The sequence below is a fragment of the Balearica regulorum genome, chromosome 1 (genome assembly GCF_011004875.1).
Source record: "Balearica regulorum gibbericeps isolate bBalReg1 chromosome 1, bBalReg1.pri, whole genome shotgun sequence".
In the NCBI taxonomy this organism is placed as follows: domain Eukaryota; kingdom Metazoa; phylum Chordata; class Aves; order Gruiformes; family Gruidae; genus Balearica; species Balearica regulorum.
The window spans coordinates 126,225,310-126,245,685 of NC_046184.1; the positions used below are offsets into that span (position 1 = coordinate 126,225,310).

The 20,376-nt window shown below is 40.4% G+C and overlaps 1 protein-coding gene across 2 annotated transcripts in view; it reads left to right on the top strand.

Moving 5' to 3' along the window:
* The first annotated feature begins 1,359 nt into the window (after positions 1–1,359).
* Positions 1,360–20,376, top strand: part of DMD (dystrophin) — a 1,320,554-nt gene continuing 1,301,537 nt past the window's right edge. For both annotated transcript variants that reach the window (XM_075774516.1, XM_075774534.1), the window contains exon 1: positions 1,360–1,484. In XM_075774516.1, coding sequence (XP_075630631.1) covers positions 1,400–1,484 — 85 coding nt within the window. In that variant the 5' untranslated portion in view covers positions 1,360–1,399. The remainder of the gene's footprint in view (positions 1,485–20,376) is intronic.

The following is a 20,376-nucleotide window of genomic DNA, read 5'->3' on the forward strand; positions in this document are numbered from 1 at the left end:
TTTCTTACCTAGTTTTAATCTGTTTTATTCTGTTTAACTCTGTAACTTCAGACAAGTGTATTTGTTCTGATATACTCTGGCATATATGGAGATTCAAGACCTTTACGTAAAGTACCAGTGAAAGCATACATCCTTTCTACAGCTTCTCCTTAATTTCCTGTCCCTCTGTATCTGTTTATGAATTATCTATGAATTGGTGTTGAAGCTGTGAAGCAGTTAGGCTAAATTTATATTAAATATGCCACATTGTTGTCCTATAAACTAGCAAACAAAAATAGGTGATTATCTGCCTTCTTAGTGTCCATATTTTAAGGCACAGTTTTTAAGAGCTTGTATTTCTGTCACAGGGAGAGCGGATGTTTAAATGCATCCCAGCACATTTATTTCCCCCGCAAGGTTGCTCCCCCGGTGAGGTGACGCAAGATACTTGGGGGCCTGGTGAGGTGAGGGGAACTAAGCATAAAAGGCAAGTCCTGAATGCCAGTGGGGAAAGAAAATTGAAGGGAAAGGAATAACAGGAGGAGGCAGCCAACCAAATTGATGTTTAATGGAAGGGTGCAAGGAAGCAGTGCCAGCGGGCAGCGTTTTGTCCCTTGACCGGGATGACAGGGGACTAAGCCGCCCTTTTTCTGTATCAAGCACAACGGGAAATGTTTTCTGTGTCCTCTTTTTGCCAAAAACAGATGAAAGATTTGACAGCCCGGCAGGTATCAGCGGGTTGTCTATCACTCGGGTGCCTCCAGAGGTCTGTCCTGAACTCGAAGCGGGGCTGGGCGAGCCGGGCGCTGCTCCGCGGTGCGGGCAGTGCCGCTTGATGAGGTCTGCGGGACTTTCACCCCTCCGAGCGGGGGGAAGACGACAAACTCCGGCGCGTTTTTCATACCCCCGCCGCCCTGGAGGGGCGGGCACGGTTGCTCCCCGGGCCTGGCAGGGTTGCCCGGTACGGGGCCGGTACCTCCCGGTACCCCCCGGCCCGCGCTGGGCAAAGAGGCGCACCCAAACCCTCACGCCCCTCTGCCGGAGGGGGCAGCGCTGCCTAACCAGGGGGGACGTAGCGATGTACAACCGTGCGGGTCCCCCAAAAAAGTTGCACTCCCTCTCCGCCCCACAGCGATACGGTGACTTAATCCTCGTTGCTCCCCGCTACGGCGCAGGCAGTGCGGCGGGAGGTGCCCAGTCATTCCTGCCCCGCGTGGGGCCATTTGCTCGTTAATTGCTCCTTTCCTCATCGACCGCGCGCGGGGCGGAGGCGGGCCGGAGCCACCGCCCCGGCGCTATTTCAGGGCGGGCGGCGCCGCACCTGTCCCGGCCCGTCCCTGGCTCCCCCGGCTCCCTCCCTCCCTCCCTCCCTCTCTCCCTCTCTCCCCCTCTCCCTTCCCCAGCCCCTCGCTCCTTGGCCATGGCTGAGGCGGGACGCACCGGCCCCGCTGGAGGGGATGAAGCCGCCGCCGATGAGTTCCGCGATATCATCCGCAGCCGGTCGGGTAGGCGCTGCTCCGCGCTCCCCTCCGCTCCTCCCCGCGGGCGCGGGGCGCACCCCGGGCTGGGCTCGCTGCCGGGGGGAGGGGGGTGTCTCTCCGGCGGGGAGGCAGCGCGGAGGGAGGCGAGCTGAGCCCAGCTCCGGTGGGGGAAACGCGGTACAGCGGCCCGGGGGAGCGCGGGGGCGGCAGTCAGCTGGTTTTAGTGGTTTTTGGTTTTTTTTTAATTACTTCTAATTAGCACAACTTTTTCTTGTGCTGTGCAGCATAGAAGGGGTTCGCCCGCGGGCTCATGGGGTGAATCGCGCATCTCGGTGTGACAGGAGCGACGCTCGTGTCCCTTTTCCCAACGCAGGGGTGTCGCTGTGCGCAGCCCCCCTCCCTCACCCGGGTGTCCCCTACCTTGGGCTGTGGTAAATGGGTAGGATGGTTGTGCCGCTTGTGCTAGCGGGGCAGGTCGTTAAAGCTGTAAATGGAAGCAGATGTAACGCTCCCCCAGAGGAGAAAGATAAAGTTTCAGGTGCCTGGGCTCTTTTTGCTTAGTCTTGGAAAGAAACCAAATCCGTGGTAGTAAAGGTATTTATAGACCATTCAGCGTTTACTCATTTGCAGCACAAGTGCATGTGGAGCTACAAATTAAATCAACTCTTCTTGAAGCTGTATGTGGTTGCCCAATAAACAAACCTTAAAGTAATGGTGTCCTTAAACAGTTAAATGGCTGTTTAAAAAAATTATCTGTGTTTTATTTGTTTTAAGAGACAGTGACAAAATACTTGCTTTGTATTATGGAATAATTAGAGCTGCTATAGGAAATTTAACTTTGAAAATGTTCAGGTGGTAGTAAGCAGAATTTACATTTTCTGTGATAGATTTCATAAATGTTATTTTTACTGGTAGTGTAATGATACTCTTGCAGCAATATTTGGTGCTTTCCCACTGAATTCTCAGTGGTGCAATTCCTGAAGATCTTTTGCTCTTATAGCGAAGTGTTTCTTCTGATGGTGCCGATCTACTGCGTTTCTCATGCTAACTGCTTCTCCTTCAATTTGGCATTTAAAACGATGGGTATTACTTTAGTGGGAATAGGAAGTGGTGGGAATAGGGGTTTGGTGGCTGTTCGGGTGCTTTCCAAGACCTGCTTTTGGCTCCCATGTTATGTCTTTTATCTAAGTTTCTGCAGCATGAGGAGAATGTGGAAAAAAAGTGTCTGGTGAGCTGTCTCTGTAGCCATTCCTGGTTAGGCTGGTTGTGTTACCCCTTATAGAAGCACATGTTCCCCATTGCATACTTAGCTCACTTACAGTATGGGGGGAGGGAGAGGGGGAGGGAGGAGGAGGTGGGGCAAGTGGTGTAAAATGCAAGATGAGTACAACACAGAAAAGCACCCTTCAGCTGAAGGGTTGTCCTGTTAGTGTATAATGGTGTACTTAGGCAGTTGCTAGTTGAAGATGAGAACTTGAAGGCTGACAAAAATAATATCTCTGAGTCCACATGTTTTCCAGAAAGTGAAGTTGCAGTTAGTAACTTTACTGTTAGGTGCTTACAACTTTGAGCTGAGTGCTTTCTTCCCTGCTTATTTTTCCTATAGCTAGTAATTACTTTCAATGTTCAGTTTGATTTTCCCATTTTAAAAAATCATCATTGAGAACAGACGCACTCTGAAAAGCTAGACAGGAAATGTTACCTATGTGTTTTTAATTATCCCTTATTCTCTGTTTCACTTGGGAAGTCTGTTTCAAAATCAACTTCCGTGGCAATATGGTAGGTGTATGGTATCATAATAAGTGTAAGATCTCAAATGGCTCTAAAATGTTTTTTCCAGTTTCCTGCTATAATGTAGTATTAGAATTTAGATGTTAGCAGTAGACCTAGAGCAAACATGTGTGCTTCTTAATTGGACACAATTCCCTGGTCTAACTCTATGATGTGTAAGAAACAGGATCAGTTTAAGGATCATGTAATTGTCCCAGGTGTTTATAAGCCTGAAGAGATGAGAATTTAATTTCCACAGTGATATTCATCACAGGTATAGCTTTTTATTTCATCAATATACTCCACAGTGATCTCTCACTCCTGCTCATCTTTCATTGTTATTGTTTAACTTTGAAATGCATTGCTTAAAATCTGACTATGGGTTTGGGGAGAAATAATATATAATAAATTCACACAGTTGTTAGCACAAGTAAGCTCAGAAGAACTTAGTGAGATGGTATTTGCAAGCCTAAGGATAGGTTCATTTTGTTCTGGGGTTTTCTGTAACCTGTTACCTAGATAAGGCACTTCTGGAGGTGGGATGCTCCATTTGGGACATGCATTCACACTGAACTATTTTGGGTTGGAAGTTTCAGGAGGGCTTCTTGGGAGTGAAATGCTGGCATAGCCTCCTTAACCACTTAGTAATGGTGAGGATGCTATATTGTTCTCAGGTGGCACTTCTTAGGCCTGAAGAAAAAGGATTTTGTGATCCAGTAGATATGTTCTTGGTGAATCAAAGTGAAGCTAGTGCACTAAGTCTTTGGAGATCTAGGGCATCAGATATTGAAGGAGCTTCAAAGTAGATTCTACCCCAGTTGTTTTTCACTCTGTTTATACTAATCTTGTGCTTCAGAGGTCTACTGCATTCTGGCATGGTGTGGAGGCACCTTTTGCCCTCCTGGACACAAAACTTGACCTCTGGTAGGTGCAGGTTTTGCCTTTTCATGAAACTAGAGAAAAGATAGAGTAGAATATGTTGATGTACTTGCCATATAAAAAAAAAAGTCCACACCTATTTTTTGAGGTCTTGTTCAAAAGCTCAGATCACCAATATTTTAATAAGGTGAATGGGCTGATGCAGGTATCGTTAATCTGGACATCCTGCTGTCAATTCTAGATAAATAATTGGAAAGTTATGAGTATTCACTTCATGTAAAGACAAAATAAAATCTTAAAATTAAAGCTTGTTAGCATAACTCAAGGGAAAGCAGGGTCTGTCAAATACTTTTTATGTTAATAAATTTTCTTGATGAAGTAATTTCTCACGATATATTACAACACACAAAAATTAGTACTAGCAGTAAAATGCCTAGTAAATTGTTTTAAACCCACAAAACAGCTGTATTGCAAAAGCTGCCGTTGGGGAATTGTAATGGAAGTGGGTTATCCCTGTTGCATCTCCACAGGGATAATTACTAGCTACAACACTAACTCATCATTTTTCACTTCCGCTCATACAAAATGGCTTGGGTTGCCTGGGTGTTTGGAAAAGATTCATGTAAATGCAGAGTTTGGGAGTGAGGGATGTAAACTCTGCTACCAGAGAGAGGGACTGCATTGGAGAAGAATTTAGTGGTCACTGCAGGGCTCCATTCAGCATGTGCTTGTAATGTGATGACATAGGGAAATAAGTATAGGAAAGTTATTTTTGACTTTTGTATATGTGGATTCTAGTATGAGAAATGTGTTCAGAAAAAATCTGCAAAAACTGAGATCCAAGGTGAATGTCTACAGAACTCAACCCGTAATTTTTTAAACCTTTTTTGAGAAGGTACAGAAGTGACTTATTACTTTGTGAGGATATTAATGGGCAGAAAATTCTGGATGCTGAAGGCCTAGCAGGGGAAGGCATAACAAGAAAGGAAAAGCGAAAGCTAACAAATTCAAATTAAAGCATGTGATATCTTGATATCAGGAAAGATAGTTAACCTCTGGGGATAAACCCTCCATCTCTAGAGGTGTTTTGATCCAGCACTTGGTACTTCTTTTTAAGCTGAGCTTTATCCAAATGCAAGTTACTGGATTCAATACTTAAGAGCCTGTCATAAGTCATCAGTCCAGTCATCTGTCTCATAGTCCCTTCTGGCTATAATGGTACTCATTTGTGAAGCTTCTCTTAATAGAAGGACATTTTTGACCTGGCTCTTCAGTTTAATGCTTGCCATCTGAACTGGGCCTTTCCCAGATCAAGTGGACCACCCTCCTCCTTGCTGGTGTGAGACTTAGGCTGACCATCTTCCCTTTGTCCTTTGTGGGGGCACTGGCAAATCTTAAAATATCAGTGCTAGATCAGAATCCATCTGTGTCTCAAGGTTAGTGGGCTAAGATTGATCCAGACAGCTGTTATGATAGTATTAGCAAAAAGACAGTGCAAAACAACTGCAAATGTGAACATGTTACAAGTTGCAGTTGCTTCCCAAGCCATTATTAAACATGCCAGTCTATTTAGTGTGGGTATATAATGTATCATATTTGATGTCATGCTTGTTGAACACATGGAGACCATGTTTGGGGAAATGGATGTTGCAGAACTTAATAAAACCTGTCTTTGTGACTTAATTTCTCTGAAGAACATGTGATTTCCATTGCCCAGAATTTTTCCTGGCTATACAGTAAAATACCACCTTCAAGTCTCAAATGCATTTGGATGCTTGCTGCATTAAAATAATTGCTTTAAAAACCAATGTAAACACAACTCAAAGCAGAGAGTATTTTTATGCAATTAAACAACTGCATGCCATAAATACTTTCTCATCAATTTAATGAAGATTTAGATTTTATTATTACTGTTGCAGAACTTAGTAACTGTGGTCATGATTAGCAACAAAAAGCCCTCTAATTTCTTCAGTTCATACACAGCCTTTAGAAAAAGGGCTTAAGACCTCATTTGTTCTTAACTTCTAGCAAAAAATTATGCAGATCCGGAGCAAGCTGCTGTTATGACATGACTTTGCTTAGAAGAATGATTTGGCACTGTTCAGGGTTTGTGAGTAAGGACTTGATCCTCTCCACATTTCCTAAGTTGCATGACTTGAGGTTTTGACTAGAAGACAACTGTTCTGGTCTTTATATACAGAATAACAATTGTTAGGAACTGGTGCTAAGTGTTAAGCAAGTACATAGTCTAGATTCTTGGTTTCCTTTTATACTTTAATGCCATTAAAATATATAGATACAATGTATAGTGGTGATACAGATAGTTAAATAGACATAGTGGTGGTTCTTCCTTCATTCTCCCCTTGTCCTCCCCAAATTTCATTTGTGTGGAAATTACAGGTGACTAGAGCTGTTGGTACATGTCCCAAACTGGACAACTCGAGTGGGTGCTTTTCCCTCAAACACCCAGACCTGACAGTGTTCCCTGGGTTCATCGATGTGGAGGAACAGCACAGGACTGTGTCATCCTGTTTGGCCGAAACCCTTGTCACGCTCCCCCTCCGCACAAGGGTGCCTGGTGAATGCTAGTGGTATGTCTGACCAGAAACAAATGAATTGACAAATGGTTCAGCGTAACAAAGTATCTGAGGCGTGGTAGCTTGCTGATGGGGGAACCCTATCTGCTAGTAAACCTCTGTAGTGCTAGGGGCACCTCAAGTGAGCATGCTGGGGGCTGGGACAAAGTGTTCACCGTGCCCAAACATGTGCTGCTTGTTGTCAGTGTTGAATGCATTTGTTGAGCATTTCTGGGCAAGAAGATAAGTGGTATCTCCTCTGAATCTGTCTGAGCTGTAGTGGCATGCTTGTGTGGCATTGCTACCTCAGCTGCAAAGAGTTGGATCCCCTTCAAAAATAAAAGAAATACCTTCGTGGCTGCTGAAGATTTGACTCTGATGAATCACAACTAGTGCTTTGCAGGGAAGAGTGACTTGTATGTGATATCTCTATTCCTGAAAGTGCAGCATGTGGGAAGGATTGTGGATCTTGTCCAAAACCAGCTTTAGAGCTGAGCCAAGCTACTGCATAAGGGAAAGTACAGGGTCCATGGTCATAAGCTCATGTGTGTGTTAAAATAAATATAACTTATATACTTATTTACACAGAAATATTTTCTACACACAAAATTTGGTTTTGCATGGATATAGTTTCATATCACTTAAATTAAAAACAACCTGTGCTGATAATGAAACAGAATTAAAATGTGGATATAAACTGTTCAGACTTTTAATTCCTGGCCTTGCCTCTTCAACCATGGTTTTGTGGTACACTTATACCGTGCAGAGCAATTGTAGGACAAAAGCTGCTGGTGATGAAGTAGTGATATCCCACTTCAGGACATAGATTTGCTGGGTCTGACAAGCAGAATGAAGGCAAGTGGATTTTTTCCCTATTTATGCATTCAAAAAGCATGGGGCCTGGTATGTTCAGAAGTGCTGATCACTTGCAGCTTCTGTTTGTACTCAGTCACTTCAGTCTGAACAGAACTGGGGGGAGAGAAATCACTCCTGAAAGCATTAAGAAAATGTTTCAGAATTTAACTCCTGTTAAGCAGTTGTTTCTCTGAAACAAAAAATGCTCATTTTTGAGAAATGGTAAAAGGTCATCTAAACAGTGGTTTAACATAGTAAAATTAATATTTTGCTCTCAAATATCTGTGTTTTTAATTGCCTGCTTTCCGTATACAGGTGCTTTGGCAACAATATTTTTGTATGTTAAATTCTGATATTTCAAATGTAAATCTAAAGAAACACTATAGGGTTCTCAAATTAGCTTTAGAACTGCAACATCTGTAAACAACTAACATTTTAGCTAGTTAAGTGCAGGTATGTGGGGTGTTTTCTTGTGTATGACAGCTGATTCTGCCCTGTGGATGAGTACCCACATCTTGTAATTAACTGTAAGACTGGTTGGAAACTTAAAGGTAATGGATTTATTTTCATTAAAGGGGTCTCTTGCAATTTGGATGTCAACTTGAGTGCTCAATTCAATGCTTTTGTGTGTCTCCCTTTTTAAGGTGTCATCACTGACTTGACCACATACCCCTTGCTGATGAAGTCATGACTAGTATGTACCCACCCTGGCATTAAGTAACTTTGAAACAGGTCAGGTTTCACAAGGAAGGCATCTGTATCTCCTACCATGTGCCAATGTCTTGCTTCGGGGTGCTCCATAGGTTGTTAAACATATGTGATTACTTTAAATAAAACCCCACTTCTTATTTCTGGAGTTTGATGGACATTGTGCTGTTTTGTGTAATCTGGCAAAAGTATTGTACTGAATTTCAAGGTTAGTTTTATGCTGTCTTTATACTATATGATTGATATCAAGAGCATGGTGTGATTGAATTATGCTGCAGCATGCAATCAGATACCATAAATAGTATTATCTCCATAAAGTCTTGGAAGTGATTGCTCAGCTGCTTCTAAAGTGCACATTGGCTTGGATATTGAATCCATAGTTTGGATCATCATTTTTAAATATCATTCTGTTTATTAAGCAGATAATATACTGGTTAACTGATTTATTTTCTTGGTTGGAAGACTGAGTTGTAAAGAAATATATACTAAGGCAAGTATGTTATATTTGTAGCTTGCAAAGCTTTTTGTACCTCTTGATCAGTTGGTGTACATGGTCCTTACAAACAGGAAGTCCACTCTTGTCAGATTATTTAGGATGTCTGTCCTGTCTAGCAATTTTCATTTCTATCTTGTACAAGGAGAAAAAAGGAAAAAGAAGCAATGTTAATCAGATGTTCCCCAAACCTAGTGTTCTGCCTAAATTTAAAATAATGACGGAGAGGAGGAGGAGCTGTGAAGAATGCAAATTAGTGGAAACTTCTGGATGAGCTGTGGCCTTGAATAAGCTTGCTGCAAAAAAATGTCTGGCATTGTGTTATTCAAAAGGCAAGGCATATTTTAAGAAATAATGTCTGACTTTTATCTTGAGGTGGTATATTACAAGCATTCATTGAAGTGAAACTGTTCTTTAGCTATGATTTCATGACTTTGATGTTAACTTTTTGCTAGATGATGGAGTCTGCCCTTTTTACTTTCTCTAATGCCAAGGGAAACTTGTTATTTTGATGTTTGATTTTTATCAAACTGCTTACAAATGGATTTATATGACACTTCAACTTATGTCATAAGATCAGTAGAAGTAGGCTAGCATAATAAAGGTTGTCTAATAAATTTATATGCAATAGCATTTTTGTTCTTGATGGCCTACGTCTGCTGTGAAACATCTTCATGAACTGTCTTCAGCTTTGCATGCTGCTTTTAAAATGTGGAGCATAAATCTGTTACACCTGTGACCTAAACCTCTTTATTTAGTCCCAAGTGTGCCTTACAGTTCTAGGGGCATCCTCTTTAGACTATCTAGCATCACAGTAAGCACGTGTTCCTGAAAAATACTGGGAAAACAAAGTCTTCTATATAGCATTTTTGGTTTTGTTTTTCCACCCACAATTAGGCTAATTCAATTAGGCTTTGTGTGATCTTCCCCTTTTATCTCAAATGTAATGTTTTGCTGAAGACTAGAGGGAAATAACTAAGGATTGGCAATGTGCATTTGCAAAATATTAAATTCTTTAGTTGAATGCTAGCCACCCCCTTGGGATTTTTGGTGGTTGTGAAAATTGAGTTGTGTGGATTTAAACAATAACTTCATAGACTCTTCCAGAATTGCAAGGTTCCCTGGTACTGATGGTCTCTAGCTTGACTGAAACATTAGTGTGCTGAAAAAAATTTGTGAGGACTTGCTGCTTGGTTGGGATTCTTTCTCCATGGGTTCCTGCACCCAACAGATGGTTGAAGAACACTTCTACTGTGTGAAGAAATGTTCTGGTCTGCTTCCCAATCCGTCTTGGACTTGCTAAATTTGTTAACGCAGTCATATTTTTCCCCTCCTCTTTGATGTTGATGGCCAGTGACAGCAATAATGGCAATAGTGTTGAAAGACGCCCCATCCTCTGGGATGACTGCTGGGTTCTTTGTTGGTTTTTTGTAACTGTAAGGATTATCAGTAGTGCAGAAAAGAGGTTGAGGCCTGGCAATACTGCACTGAAATAAGCTACTTGCTCAGCATCTGCATGCTGGCTTGATCAGAGCTGTGCATTGTGGATGTAACCTGAGGCTGCTTCTGTTGAGGTAGGCTCCTGCACTTCCAAACTCTGAAAGTAATCAGGAGAGAATTTGGTTCATTAGAGATAATTAAAGGAAACACTGCATACTAATTGGATATAATGTCCTACAGTAGAAGTTGCTAAACTTCCCCTACCCCCTTGGGGAAAAAACCCAAGAACTATTTGTTTGAATATAACCAGATGGGTAAATGTGATGGCCCTTAGGCAGTGTTCTCCCCTCCTGCTGAGCAATCCCATATGATCTTGTCTAGAATTGTGGTCTTATGGGTTTCTACCAGGTGTCCTGCTAAACAGAGAAATGAGTCCGCAAAAGGAGTGTGAGGTTACTATTTGCATGGCAGTGTAGAAAATTAATTCATCACAATAATTGCCATTTGGCTGATGGTTAAACAGAGGCATAGATAATACTAATGCATTCTTCTTGAAAGACAGAAGTCAATTAAACCCCATGCAGCTGAGACAGATCCCTTTTCATAAAGATTTCCTTCAAGGCTCATGTGACTTCTTCCAGATAATAAATTAGCAACTGGGAATAGAATACCAAAGCTAGTTCCATTCTTTAAACTCTTAATGCAAAATCCCTCAGGATATTTTGGGGAAAAATCAGCTACAGTAGATTTTTTCCCTCCTTAGGAATTGGCTCAAAAAAAAAAATCCCCTGACTGACTCATTTAGACTTATGTAAAATATTCTGCTGGAAAGTTCTTAGTGATGTGATATGTCAGGATTTCAATCATCTGTCGTGGGAAAGAAGGTACTGTGCGTAGACACACGACTACTGCAGTCAAACAACTAATTTATATTCAAAACATAAGTACTCACCAGGAAGAGTTTAAAGCTTCTGCAAATCTAGAATAGTTTTAAAAGCTGCAGAGCTTAAGTTTTATGAAAGCACTCTATTTTTGTGGCTAGGCTTTTTAAAACAGTTTTCTGCTTAATTGATATTAACCACATCTTTCATCTCTTGTAGCTGTTGTAATTTGAAAAAATATTTTGAGTTTTAAACTATTTACTTCATAATTGTTTTGCAAATTATACATTATATAAGTTATAATAATGGGGGTGTTTTTGAAGTATAAATCTGTATAAACACTGAAATGCCAACTTCAGTATGAAAGATGAGTCTAATGCTCCTTGTTCCAAAATGTTATAGCTTCTAGTATCCTAAACAGGTAAGGTTATATGTCATTCAGACTACAGAGATACTATATTTAATACTCATGCTTTGTCTTTCATGAGTACCTCTTTTACAGCTGGTGTAAAGAAGGATTCTTTGTTGTATCTGAAATTGAAAAAAAAAAAACAAAAACTTTTGCAATAACAAATGTTCTTTAAGAAAAATTTATATAATGAAGAGTTTAGTATTTGACAGATGTATTTATATTATTTGAATGCTGAGTTTCTATCTCAGTTCGGGAAAGTTTACCAGCAGTGCCAGAGGATTACTTCTAAAGTGTAACACTGCTACTCAAATAATGCTTGTGAGTTATTTTGAGCTGTTTTGCAGCACATGGTATATCCTACATGTGGTCTTGCCTGTGATCCTTGGAGCAGGGTTCCAAACTCTAGTGTTCTGTGAAATTAATATGCTTTTACTAACTCCACTGATCAGCATATCTGGTTAAGAATTTTTTCCAGAAAGAATAAAATACAGTCACTTGTGATTTAGTATAATCTTGTTATATTTGGATATGTGTTTCAAAGCAATAATGACAATAGGCTCTTGGTTAAGAGAGCTTAATTTTCTTATTTTAGGAGAAAATTTGTGTCCATAATATTTAATGATCTTAGTCTTCTTTCATAGGAATGCATTCTAATTAGAATTGATATTTTGGTGTCTTAAGACTAAGGAGGTCATATACCAGTTTAAACATAACCGACATGTCTAGATACTTAAAGCCCCAAACCAATAAAATCTCCCCTCCCCAAAAAAACTCCAAGAACATAAACCACTACAGAATAAAGTTTATCTTCCTTTAGTCAGGGCCTTGTTTACCTGTGATCTTAGGTCCATTAATACATTTTGAATTCTAGATCATCAATTTTCTGATAGAGCACCTGGACCATGCTTCTTTGCTTAACTTAACAGAGGTAATGCTGAGATATGGCTTATAATGTCTTTAAATTATCTCAGTACATTTATCAAAAACAGGATACAGCTGTAATGAAATCATAGTTCAAAGGAAAGGTTGCAATACTAACAGAGTATCAGTTCAGCTGGTCTTTCTCTCACTTTATCCAAACTTAAAAGTGTGCCAGTGGAGTTGGAGGAGGGAGTGCTTACACAGATGCAAGTTACCCTTTGTTAATATTGTGTTTATTGATCAGAATGTGTATAATATGTATTTTTCTTTCTGAAGCTTGTTGCAAATTTGCTGTGGAATCATAACTTTTTTAACCACAGCAAAATTGATTTATGTTATCTCTCCTCTTAGAGTAGCAGAATGCGTTATAAATTCTTCCTGAATTTGAACATACTTTTCTATGCACGTGAGGTTTGTGTTGTGCACAAACACAAGATTGAAAGCCATAGCCACAAGAGTGTACCTTGGAGATGTGTGTGCTTCTGTGTTCTTCCCCTCTGCATTTTGCATGCTAGTCAATACAGCAAACAAGACTAGGAAAAAGCCTACATCTAGCCATATAAACCTGAATCGTGCTATACTGAAATGGAGACTGAGGCGTTATCTTAAATATTTAGGACTGGCAATGGAGGTATCACATTCTTAAGCTAAGCCTTGCACAATTTTTGTAATGCTGTCAGGGGTGAAGTGACATGTTGACTTACGAATGCAACCTTTAAAAATACTCCAGCAAATGTTAGTAGTGGTAACCTCTTTTGGAGGGTGAGGGGGAAAGGAGGATGGGACTGAAAAAGCAATCTCAGTTAGACATGAGTAGTTCTGCATAAGCCTGTCCCCTGTCCAGTTTGACACAGAAGTGTCCTGGACCTCTTCATCAGACAATATCTTCACGATTTTTACAAATTTGTATGAAGGAGTAGAGTGAAGGTTGTAGAGTCTGTAGTTCACAGAAACGAAGTGAACACTTTCTGAGAGAAGAATGGGAGTGGATTTTGAGTGACCAAAATTGCTAGAAAAAGGTGTTGAAAAATTCCAAAGTGCATGTGTAAGATGTGGTATTGTAGCATGGTGGATTGTTTTGTAACACATGAATGCACAAACTTCTAGGGTCCTGGGTCTGATCCCTCAGAAAAAGACGGGGAGAAATTGTGCAGATGGATGTTAGCCTGCACTGTCTTGATGTTCAACAGAGGAGTATGGAGCTATAATTTAATTGTACAAAAACTGAAGAACATAAATCACCTTTGTTTAAAGAAGTCTCTGTAAATGAATATTTTATTTGCAGAACCACAGCTCCTGCTGTCAAGTTTCACAGCAGATTATAATACTAATCCTACTTAAATGGTTATATAATGAATTAGCAGTAGGTGTTATCAACTCACTGTAGCCTTGGAAGAGTTCAGTATTCAGGTAATGCACTCCTTGTGGAGAAGGTTGCATGGTGAAGGATGTGGATTAGAATTTTGGTCATTTTCCTCAATATGTCTCTTCATAATTTTGAAGTGTGACGTCTTCTCTGTATTGCTAAATGCATTGTCTAACTACAGCTACGTATACTTTGGAAGCCTTGAATAAAAAAAATTGTAAGCCCCAGTCCTATAGTTCCTGTGCCAGAAGGTGGCCAGCTATTAAAAAAGGCACTTCATTGATTATCTAATTAGTATAGCTATTCTTAGGACAAACTCCTGTCTAGTAGTGAGAGAAGTTTAAAAAAGGTGAAAATCATGTAAATAACTACATAGCATGGAAAATTAGATCCCTATTGCTTCATAAGACAGTTCTTACCAGAAGAAACCAATACACTATTGATAACAATTTTCTAGGGTATTAGAAATGGAAATGTAAGTTTTGCAGAGTGACAATACTCTATGGAAAATGAGTTAACTATTGAGCTGCTTCATTTTAGAAATGAACAATGTAGATTGCTCGTGGTTGGCCTTTTGAGGTGTAACTGGCCTTTCTGATATCATAAAGGGCTGATATTTCATGAATGCTGCTTCAGTAAGTGGTGTTATATTTAGCTTAATTGAAGCTTGGAAGTAATTTGATTAAAGGATAAGGCTTTCTAAGGCTTATGTTTACTGTTGTATTCTCTTGTTGAGGTTTGTGGAGTAAATATTAAAATGTCAGCATGCTGCAAATGAAGCTTTTTGAGCCCATTTCTTTAAAGCAAAAGATCTGATACTCTTGGATTGTATCAGACGGTTTATATATGTATAAAGCCTTAGAGTAGGTTTTGGGAACAAAAACCACCAAAAAATCCAACAAAAAATCCCTTTAATCCAGAGCTGTTGGAAGTGATGATCTTAAGCTTCTAGTGTACTTGCCTGTTCTCTGATAGAAACTGTAAATGGCAGATCCAAATCCTTCAGGTTAAATTGTGCTCCTGCATCCATAAAGATTGACTGGAATAGAGTAGGACTTCATCTTGGTAAGAAAAGGGGAAATTGCTCTGTTTTGTATAATAGAGGTGAATATTTGTTACCTTTTTTTAATCAGAACTTCATTCAGATTATTGTTTTGTACCATAATTTAAACCCCAGTTAGGCTACATGGGTTTAGTGTACACCTGACTGGCAGTGAGGAAACTGAGACCTCTCCTACCTGCAGGCCCGTGTGAGTGCAGGTCAGATTTTGATGGCTAGATATAACCTGTGTTGTTCGGAGGTGGTGTAGGCATAAAGATTAGAGAAGAATTTCCCAGTCTTGTGTCTGCCTTACAATTTCTTTTCAGCTACATTGTCCACCTATTTGCATTCCCTTACAAGATATGTACTCTAGCATAGCAGTATAAGCAGTTCAATTTTAATAGCTCTTGCTGGAAGAGATTAAGAAAAGATATGGAAAAATCTAGTCATCTTTAGAAAGATTTCTCTTAAGTGCTTTTCCATAACAAGGTGCTTAAATATTTAATACAATGTAAACAAACAGATATTCTTTTACAAGGGATACCTTCATTAAATATCTAATCAAAGCAGATGCATATATTTTATAACATGACAGTAGGAGTTGAAGGTGCTTATCTAAAGATGACAATGTATTCTATAAAGTGATTGGATAAGACATGTAAGTTTCTAGCTTGCAAGCTCTTTCTGAAGTGTTAATGCAACTGTGGACCTCAAGCTTTGCAGCACAGTATTTTAAATCTTCAAACTCAATAGGGCACATATAAGTTAGTGTACATACACAGGAGTATGTTTGCATTGTGACTCTCAATCTGGCATACATATGTGCGCAAATGAATCTCATGAGAAATATAATTTACAACCTAGTGGAATTTTTTAGGCTATAAATTTTGGTAAGCGGCTGCTTTTTCAAGGCTCATGTCCTGTAAGTCTTTCTGCAAACCTGCTTTCTCAAATGCTGCTTTCCCTGAACCTCTGACTCATGGGAGACTAATGGGGGATCCCTTTTGATTTACTGTCTGTGCTGTAAGTTGTCCTTACAAATCTCTGTTCATTAAATGCTTGCTCTCCCTCTTTAATGCTACCTATAATGCACTTTTATATGTGGTAGCTTGTTGCTATGCTGCTGCTTGCCCTGAGTGGTGGTACTTGTTCCCAGGCTGGCTGTGATGGCCTTTTCACTTACATAATCTAGCAATCAAATGCATTTCTCGTTTGAAGTGCATTGTTGCACACATCCATGAGATTCTCCTAACAGTTACGGGGTTAGGTCTTTCTACTTCTGATTTTTGCACAGCCAGTACTGATCTCAGAGGTAGGATCAATGGAAAGAGTTTAAAATACTGTTAAAGGGAATTATTAAACTGAAAGCTCCAGAGACCGCTTGTCTTAAGCCTCTGTACAAGTTCACTTTGCATTGGTTTAGGAATGGCCCTTCTGGTCTGTAAAATCTATGAAACTCATGTTTCCCTCTAGACTATGATCCCAGCTGGAGTATAGCTGTCCCTTCAGAGACTGCTGTTAGACTCAGTGCCATGTGGTGTGTTGCAGTTGGCTTTGCTTTTAGAAGTACTTAACATCATGTCAACCTGTTACTCCCTTTGACTCAGTCCTAATCAGGAGTGAAATCTATGTGGAGCAGTAAGTTGTGATACTGTGTACAAGCAGCTGAAACTTGTCATGGCTCATCTACAGGATTTTTCTTGTCAAAGCTGTTTCATACCCCCCTCTCCCAATTATCCATTACTGCACCTCTGGAGTCTAATCTCAGCTACGGAGAAAATGACTGAAAGAAGGTTTAAACAAAGTTCCCTACTGGAGTTAATGCTTTTATATCCACTAACTGTATAACTGGCCTACTTGTTGACATGAAGGAAAATGTCATGAGGAAACAAATAGTAAGCCTTGGCAGTCATTCAGCACAGCAGCCTTGTGACAGCAGAGACTGCTACGGGTGTTGTAAGCTCCTTGCTTATTTTCCTCCCAACCCCAGTCCTTGTCTGAATTACACTGCCTCTAATAAAACATACCTTTCTTAGTCTTGTGATTATTTTTTTTTCTATTAAGCTTGATTTCACACCTATTTATGACCCTTTTCCCTGCTGCCTTCCCTGCCCTGGAATGAAGGGGAGCGAAGTGTTGCCTTCTGCAAAGTAACAATGGAATTGATGTCAAATAAAATCATGATAATAGGAAGGACTTTTAAAGACCAAAAAAAAATAATTATTTTCTGTGCTTCAGACTTGTTTTATACTTGAAACAACTCAGAATAATGTGGGGGTTCTTTTAAACCAGAACAGAACTTAATTTTGAATATTTTCATAGTGCAACTTAATGTTTGGGGGTTTTTATCCGAGCAATTTATAGAAGATGATACTTATGATTAACTTTAACTTAAGCTGGGAATTAACAATATAGTAAATATATATAATATAGTATATAATAATGTAATAAAATATTATATCTATATTATAATGTAGTGAAAATAAATGTTCAGTTGTGACACTGAATCAGTGGCATGGGCAGGGCTGCAAATGTGGTCAGCCTTGTTCTTGCTGTATTTGTTTTTGAGCTTTTACATAACTTCTATAAGGCAATGAAATGTAATAATTGTAAGAAAAATCAGGCTTTTAAGTGCTTGAAAACAGTCTACTGAAAGCACAGTAGCTGAGACCTGGTGTATGTATCATTGCATTGTTGTTTCTATTGAGGTAGTTTTGCTTAATTTAGATTTTGTGGGAAATGTCCTACTGCTCATAACTAATATCTTAGAAATGGGAACTAAGTAAAATAAATACCATGCCCTCAAGTCTATGCCAGTGACAATGAGGATCACTATCAAGATGACACATCATGATGAATATGATGCTGTTGGCAGCACATTTTGTCCTTGCAAAATGACAGGAGTTTTAGTTTCTCCTGTATGCTTTGCATGAGGTCAAAAATACCCCTGGTACTTTGTTACTTTTAAAAGTCATAATTTTTTCCTCTTGTGAAGTAATGACCTTGCTTGCTTCAGACTGTGGTGGGTATTTACTTGTTAGCACTGAACACAGTCACTAGACTTTAGTGGTCAGAAGTGGGGCCAGAAAGAAATGATGAAAAGAAAAAAATAAATTCTGCATAATTATAAATATTTATATCTTTTCAGAAAATTATCTAAATGCAATATATAGCACATATATGATATGTTTTTAGGTAGAAGTTGAGGTAGATGACAAGATCATCTAGTTCCAACCCCCCTGCCATGGGCAGGGACACCCTCCACTAGACCAGGTTGCCCAAAGCCCCATCCAACCTGGCCTTGAACACTTCCAGGGATGGGGCATCCACAACCTCTCTGGGAAACCTGTTCCAGTGCCTCACCATCCTCACAGTGAAGAATTTCTTCCTAATATCTATTCTAAATCTACCCTCTTTTAGTTTAAACCCATTACCCCTTGTCTTATCACTACATACCCTTGTGAACAGTTCCTCTCTATTTTTCGTAGGCCCCCTTCAGGTACTGGAAGGCCACAATTAGATCTCCCTGGAGCCTTCTCTTCTCCAGGCTGAACAACCCCAACTCTCTCAGCCTGTCCTCATAGGAGAGGTGCTCCAGCCCTCTTATCAGCTTCGTGGCCCTTCTCTGGACTCACTCCAACAGCTCCATGTCTCTCCCGTACTGGGGCCCCCAGAGCTGGACACAGTACTCCAGGTGGGGTCTCACAAGAGCAGAGTGGAGGAGCAGGATCACCTCCCTCGACCTGCTGGTCACACCTCTTTTGATGGAGCCCAGGACACGGTTGGCTTTCTGGGCTGCCAGCACACGCTGCTGGCTCATGTTGAGCTTTTGATCCACAAATACCCCTAAGTTGTTGTCCTCCTCAGGGCTGCTCTCAATCCATTCTCCACCGAGCCTGTAGCTGTGCTTGGGATTGCACCAACCCATGTTCAGGACTTTGCAGTTGCCTCTGTTGAAACATTGGTCATTCTCCAGCTTTGCTTAGTCATATCATCTTGTTGAGGCTGGGGGACCAAATTTTGGGTTTACTTGGTGGCCAGTTAATGAAATCTATCTGAGAACAGCCAGCCAGGACCATGAATACCTGGCCTTGTGTTAAAGTCCCTAGTCTGTCACTTTTTCAGTTCAGCATATTGAGAGGGTAATTCCAGTTAACAGCAAAGCCTCAGCTCTGCTGTGTCTCATAGAAGGTGGTCATACCCTCTCTTCAGGGCATTCACATCATCCTGGATGTTGTGCATCTGCTTTGGGGCAAGAAAAACATTGCTCCACATTCTGGGGCTCAGGACCATGTGCAGACCCAGTGGCAGGGAAGCTGATCCCTTGACCCATCCCTACTGCCTCTGCCTGGCTTTCTGCCAGATTATGGCTAGCTGATCTTCCAGACTAAGATCCACCTGTATTATTAAGCTTTCATGTTTTATGTATTTTTGTTGGATGATCTGAATATTTATGAAGTACTTTCCATTCAGAAGTTAGGGTAACACAGAACACCTTTGGGAGCTACTGTGCTATTACTACCTTACCTTATATGTGAGAGACTTGACTTGCCAAAGGCCATGCAAAGTCTCTAAGGGAACCAGAATATAACATCGATCCATCAAAGGGTCCTTTTACCTACCCAGTAATACTTTTGCTTTAGATGTAATAGCAAGAACATTGGAAACGTAATACTGGCAAGAACTGGAGCCATTAAAAATAATGCAAATATAAACTATTTTTCTGGTGCAATTATCACATAGAAGCAACTGCAAGAAAGCACTGTGCAGTGAGGTCCTTTCTATTAGTAAATTAATGCCTCAACCATGCTATCTGACTGCCTGCCAACTGAATTTTGCTTAATGTTGAATGAGCCTGAAGCAGAGATAGTAGGTCCTGTGCCAGTGGTGAAGCCAGCTTGATTCTGTAACTGTATGTTTTTAATTTTGTTTCACTGGTTTTGTCCACAATAGCCTGCCTATGGCATTGCACCTAGAGATGAGATGTTTGTGAATATGATCCCACCTACACAGAACGGGAACTAATCTGCCATATTTGTGTTGCTAGGCTTTGACAGGTTCACGTGGAAGAAAAGTTCATCTGGTCAGCAGAGAGAGAAAGCATCTCTTGTATTTTTCAGTCAGGGATGAAGACCCAAACCACAACAAAGAAACAAAAGGATAATTGGTTTGAAAGTAAAAGTTTTCATCCTTAAAACTACCTTTTTGGCCTGTTGGATCAGTGTTTGGTTACTTGCAACTCTGAGGAAGATGTTAAGAATGTATTTTACAGAGAGACTGTGCTTGAAACATGAACTATCCAAAAGCATCGAAGATCACCCACTACTGCTACTTTCAAAACTGGCCTTTCTTGTTGTCCTGGTTTCAGCTGAGAGGGTTAATTTTCTTCATAGTAGCTAGTGTGGGGATATGTTTTGGATTTGTGCTGGAAACAGTGTTGATAATATAGAGATGTTTTTGTTATACAGACATGTTGTTGTTGAGCAGTGCTTACACAGAGCCAAGGCCTTTGCTGCTTCTCGCACTGCCCTGCCAGTGGGATGGCTGGGGGTGCACAAGGAGTTGGGAGGGGA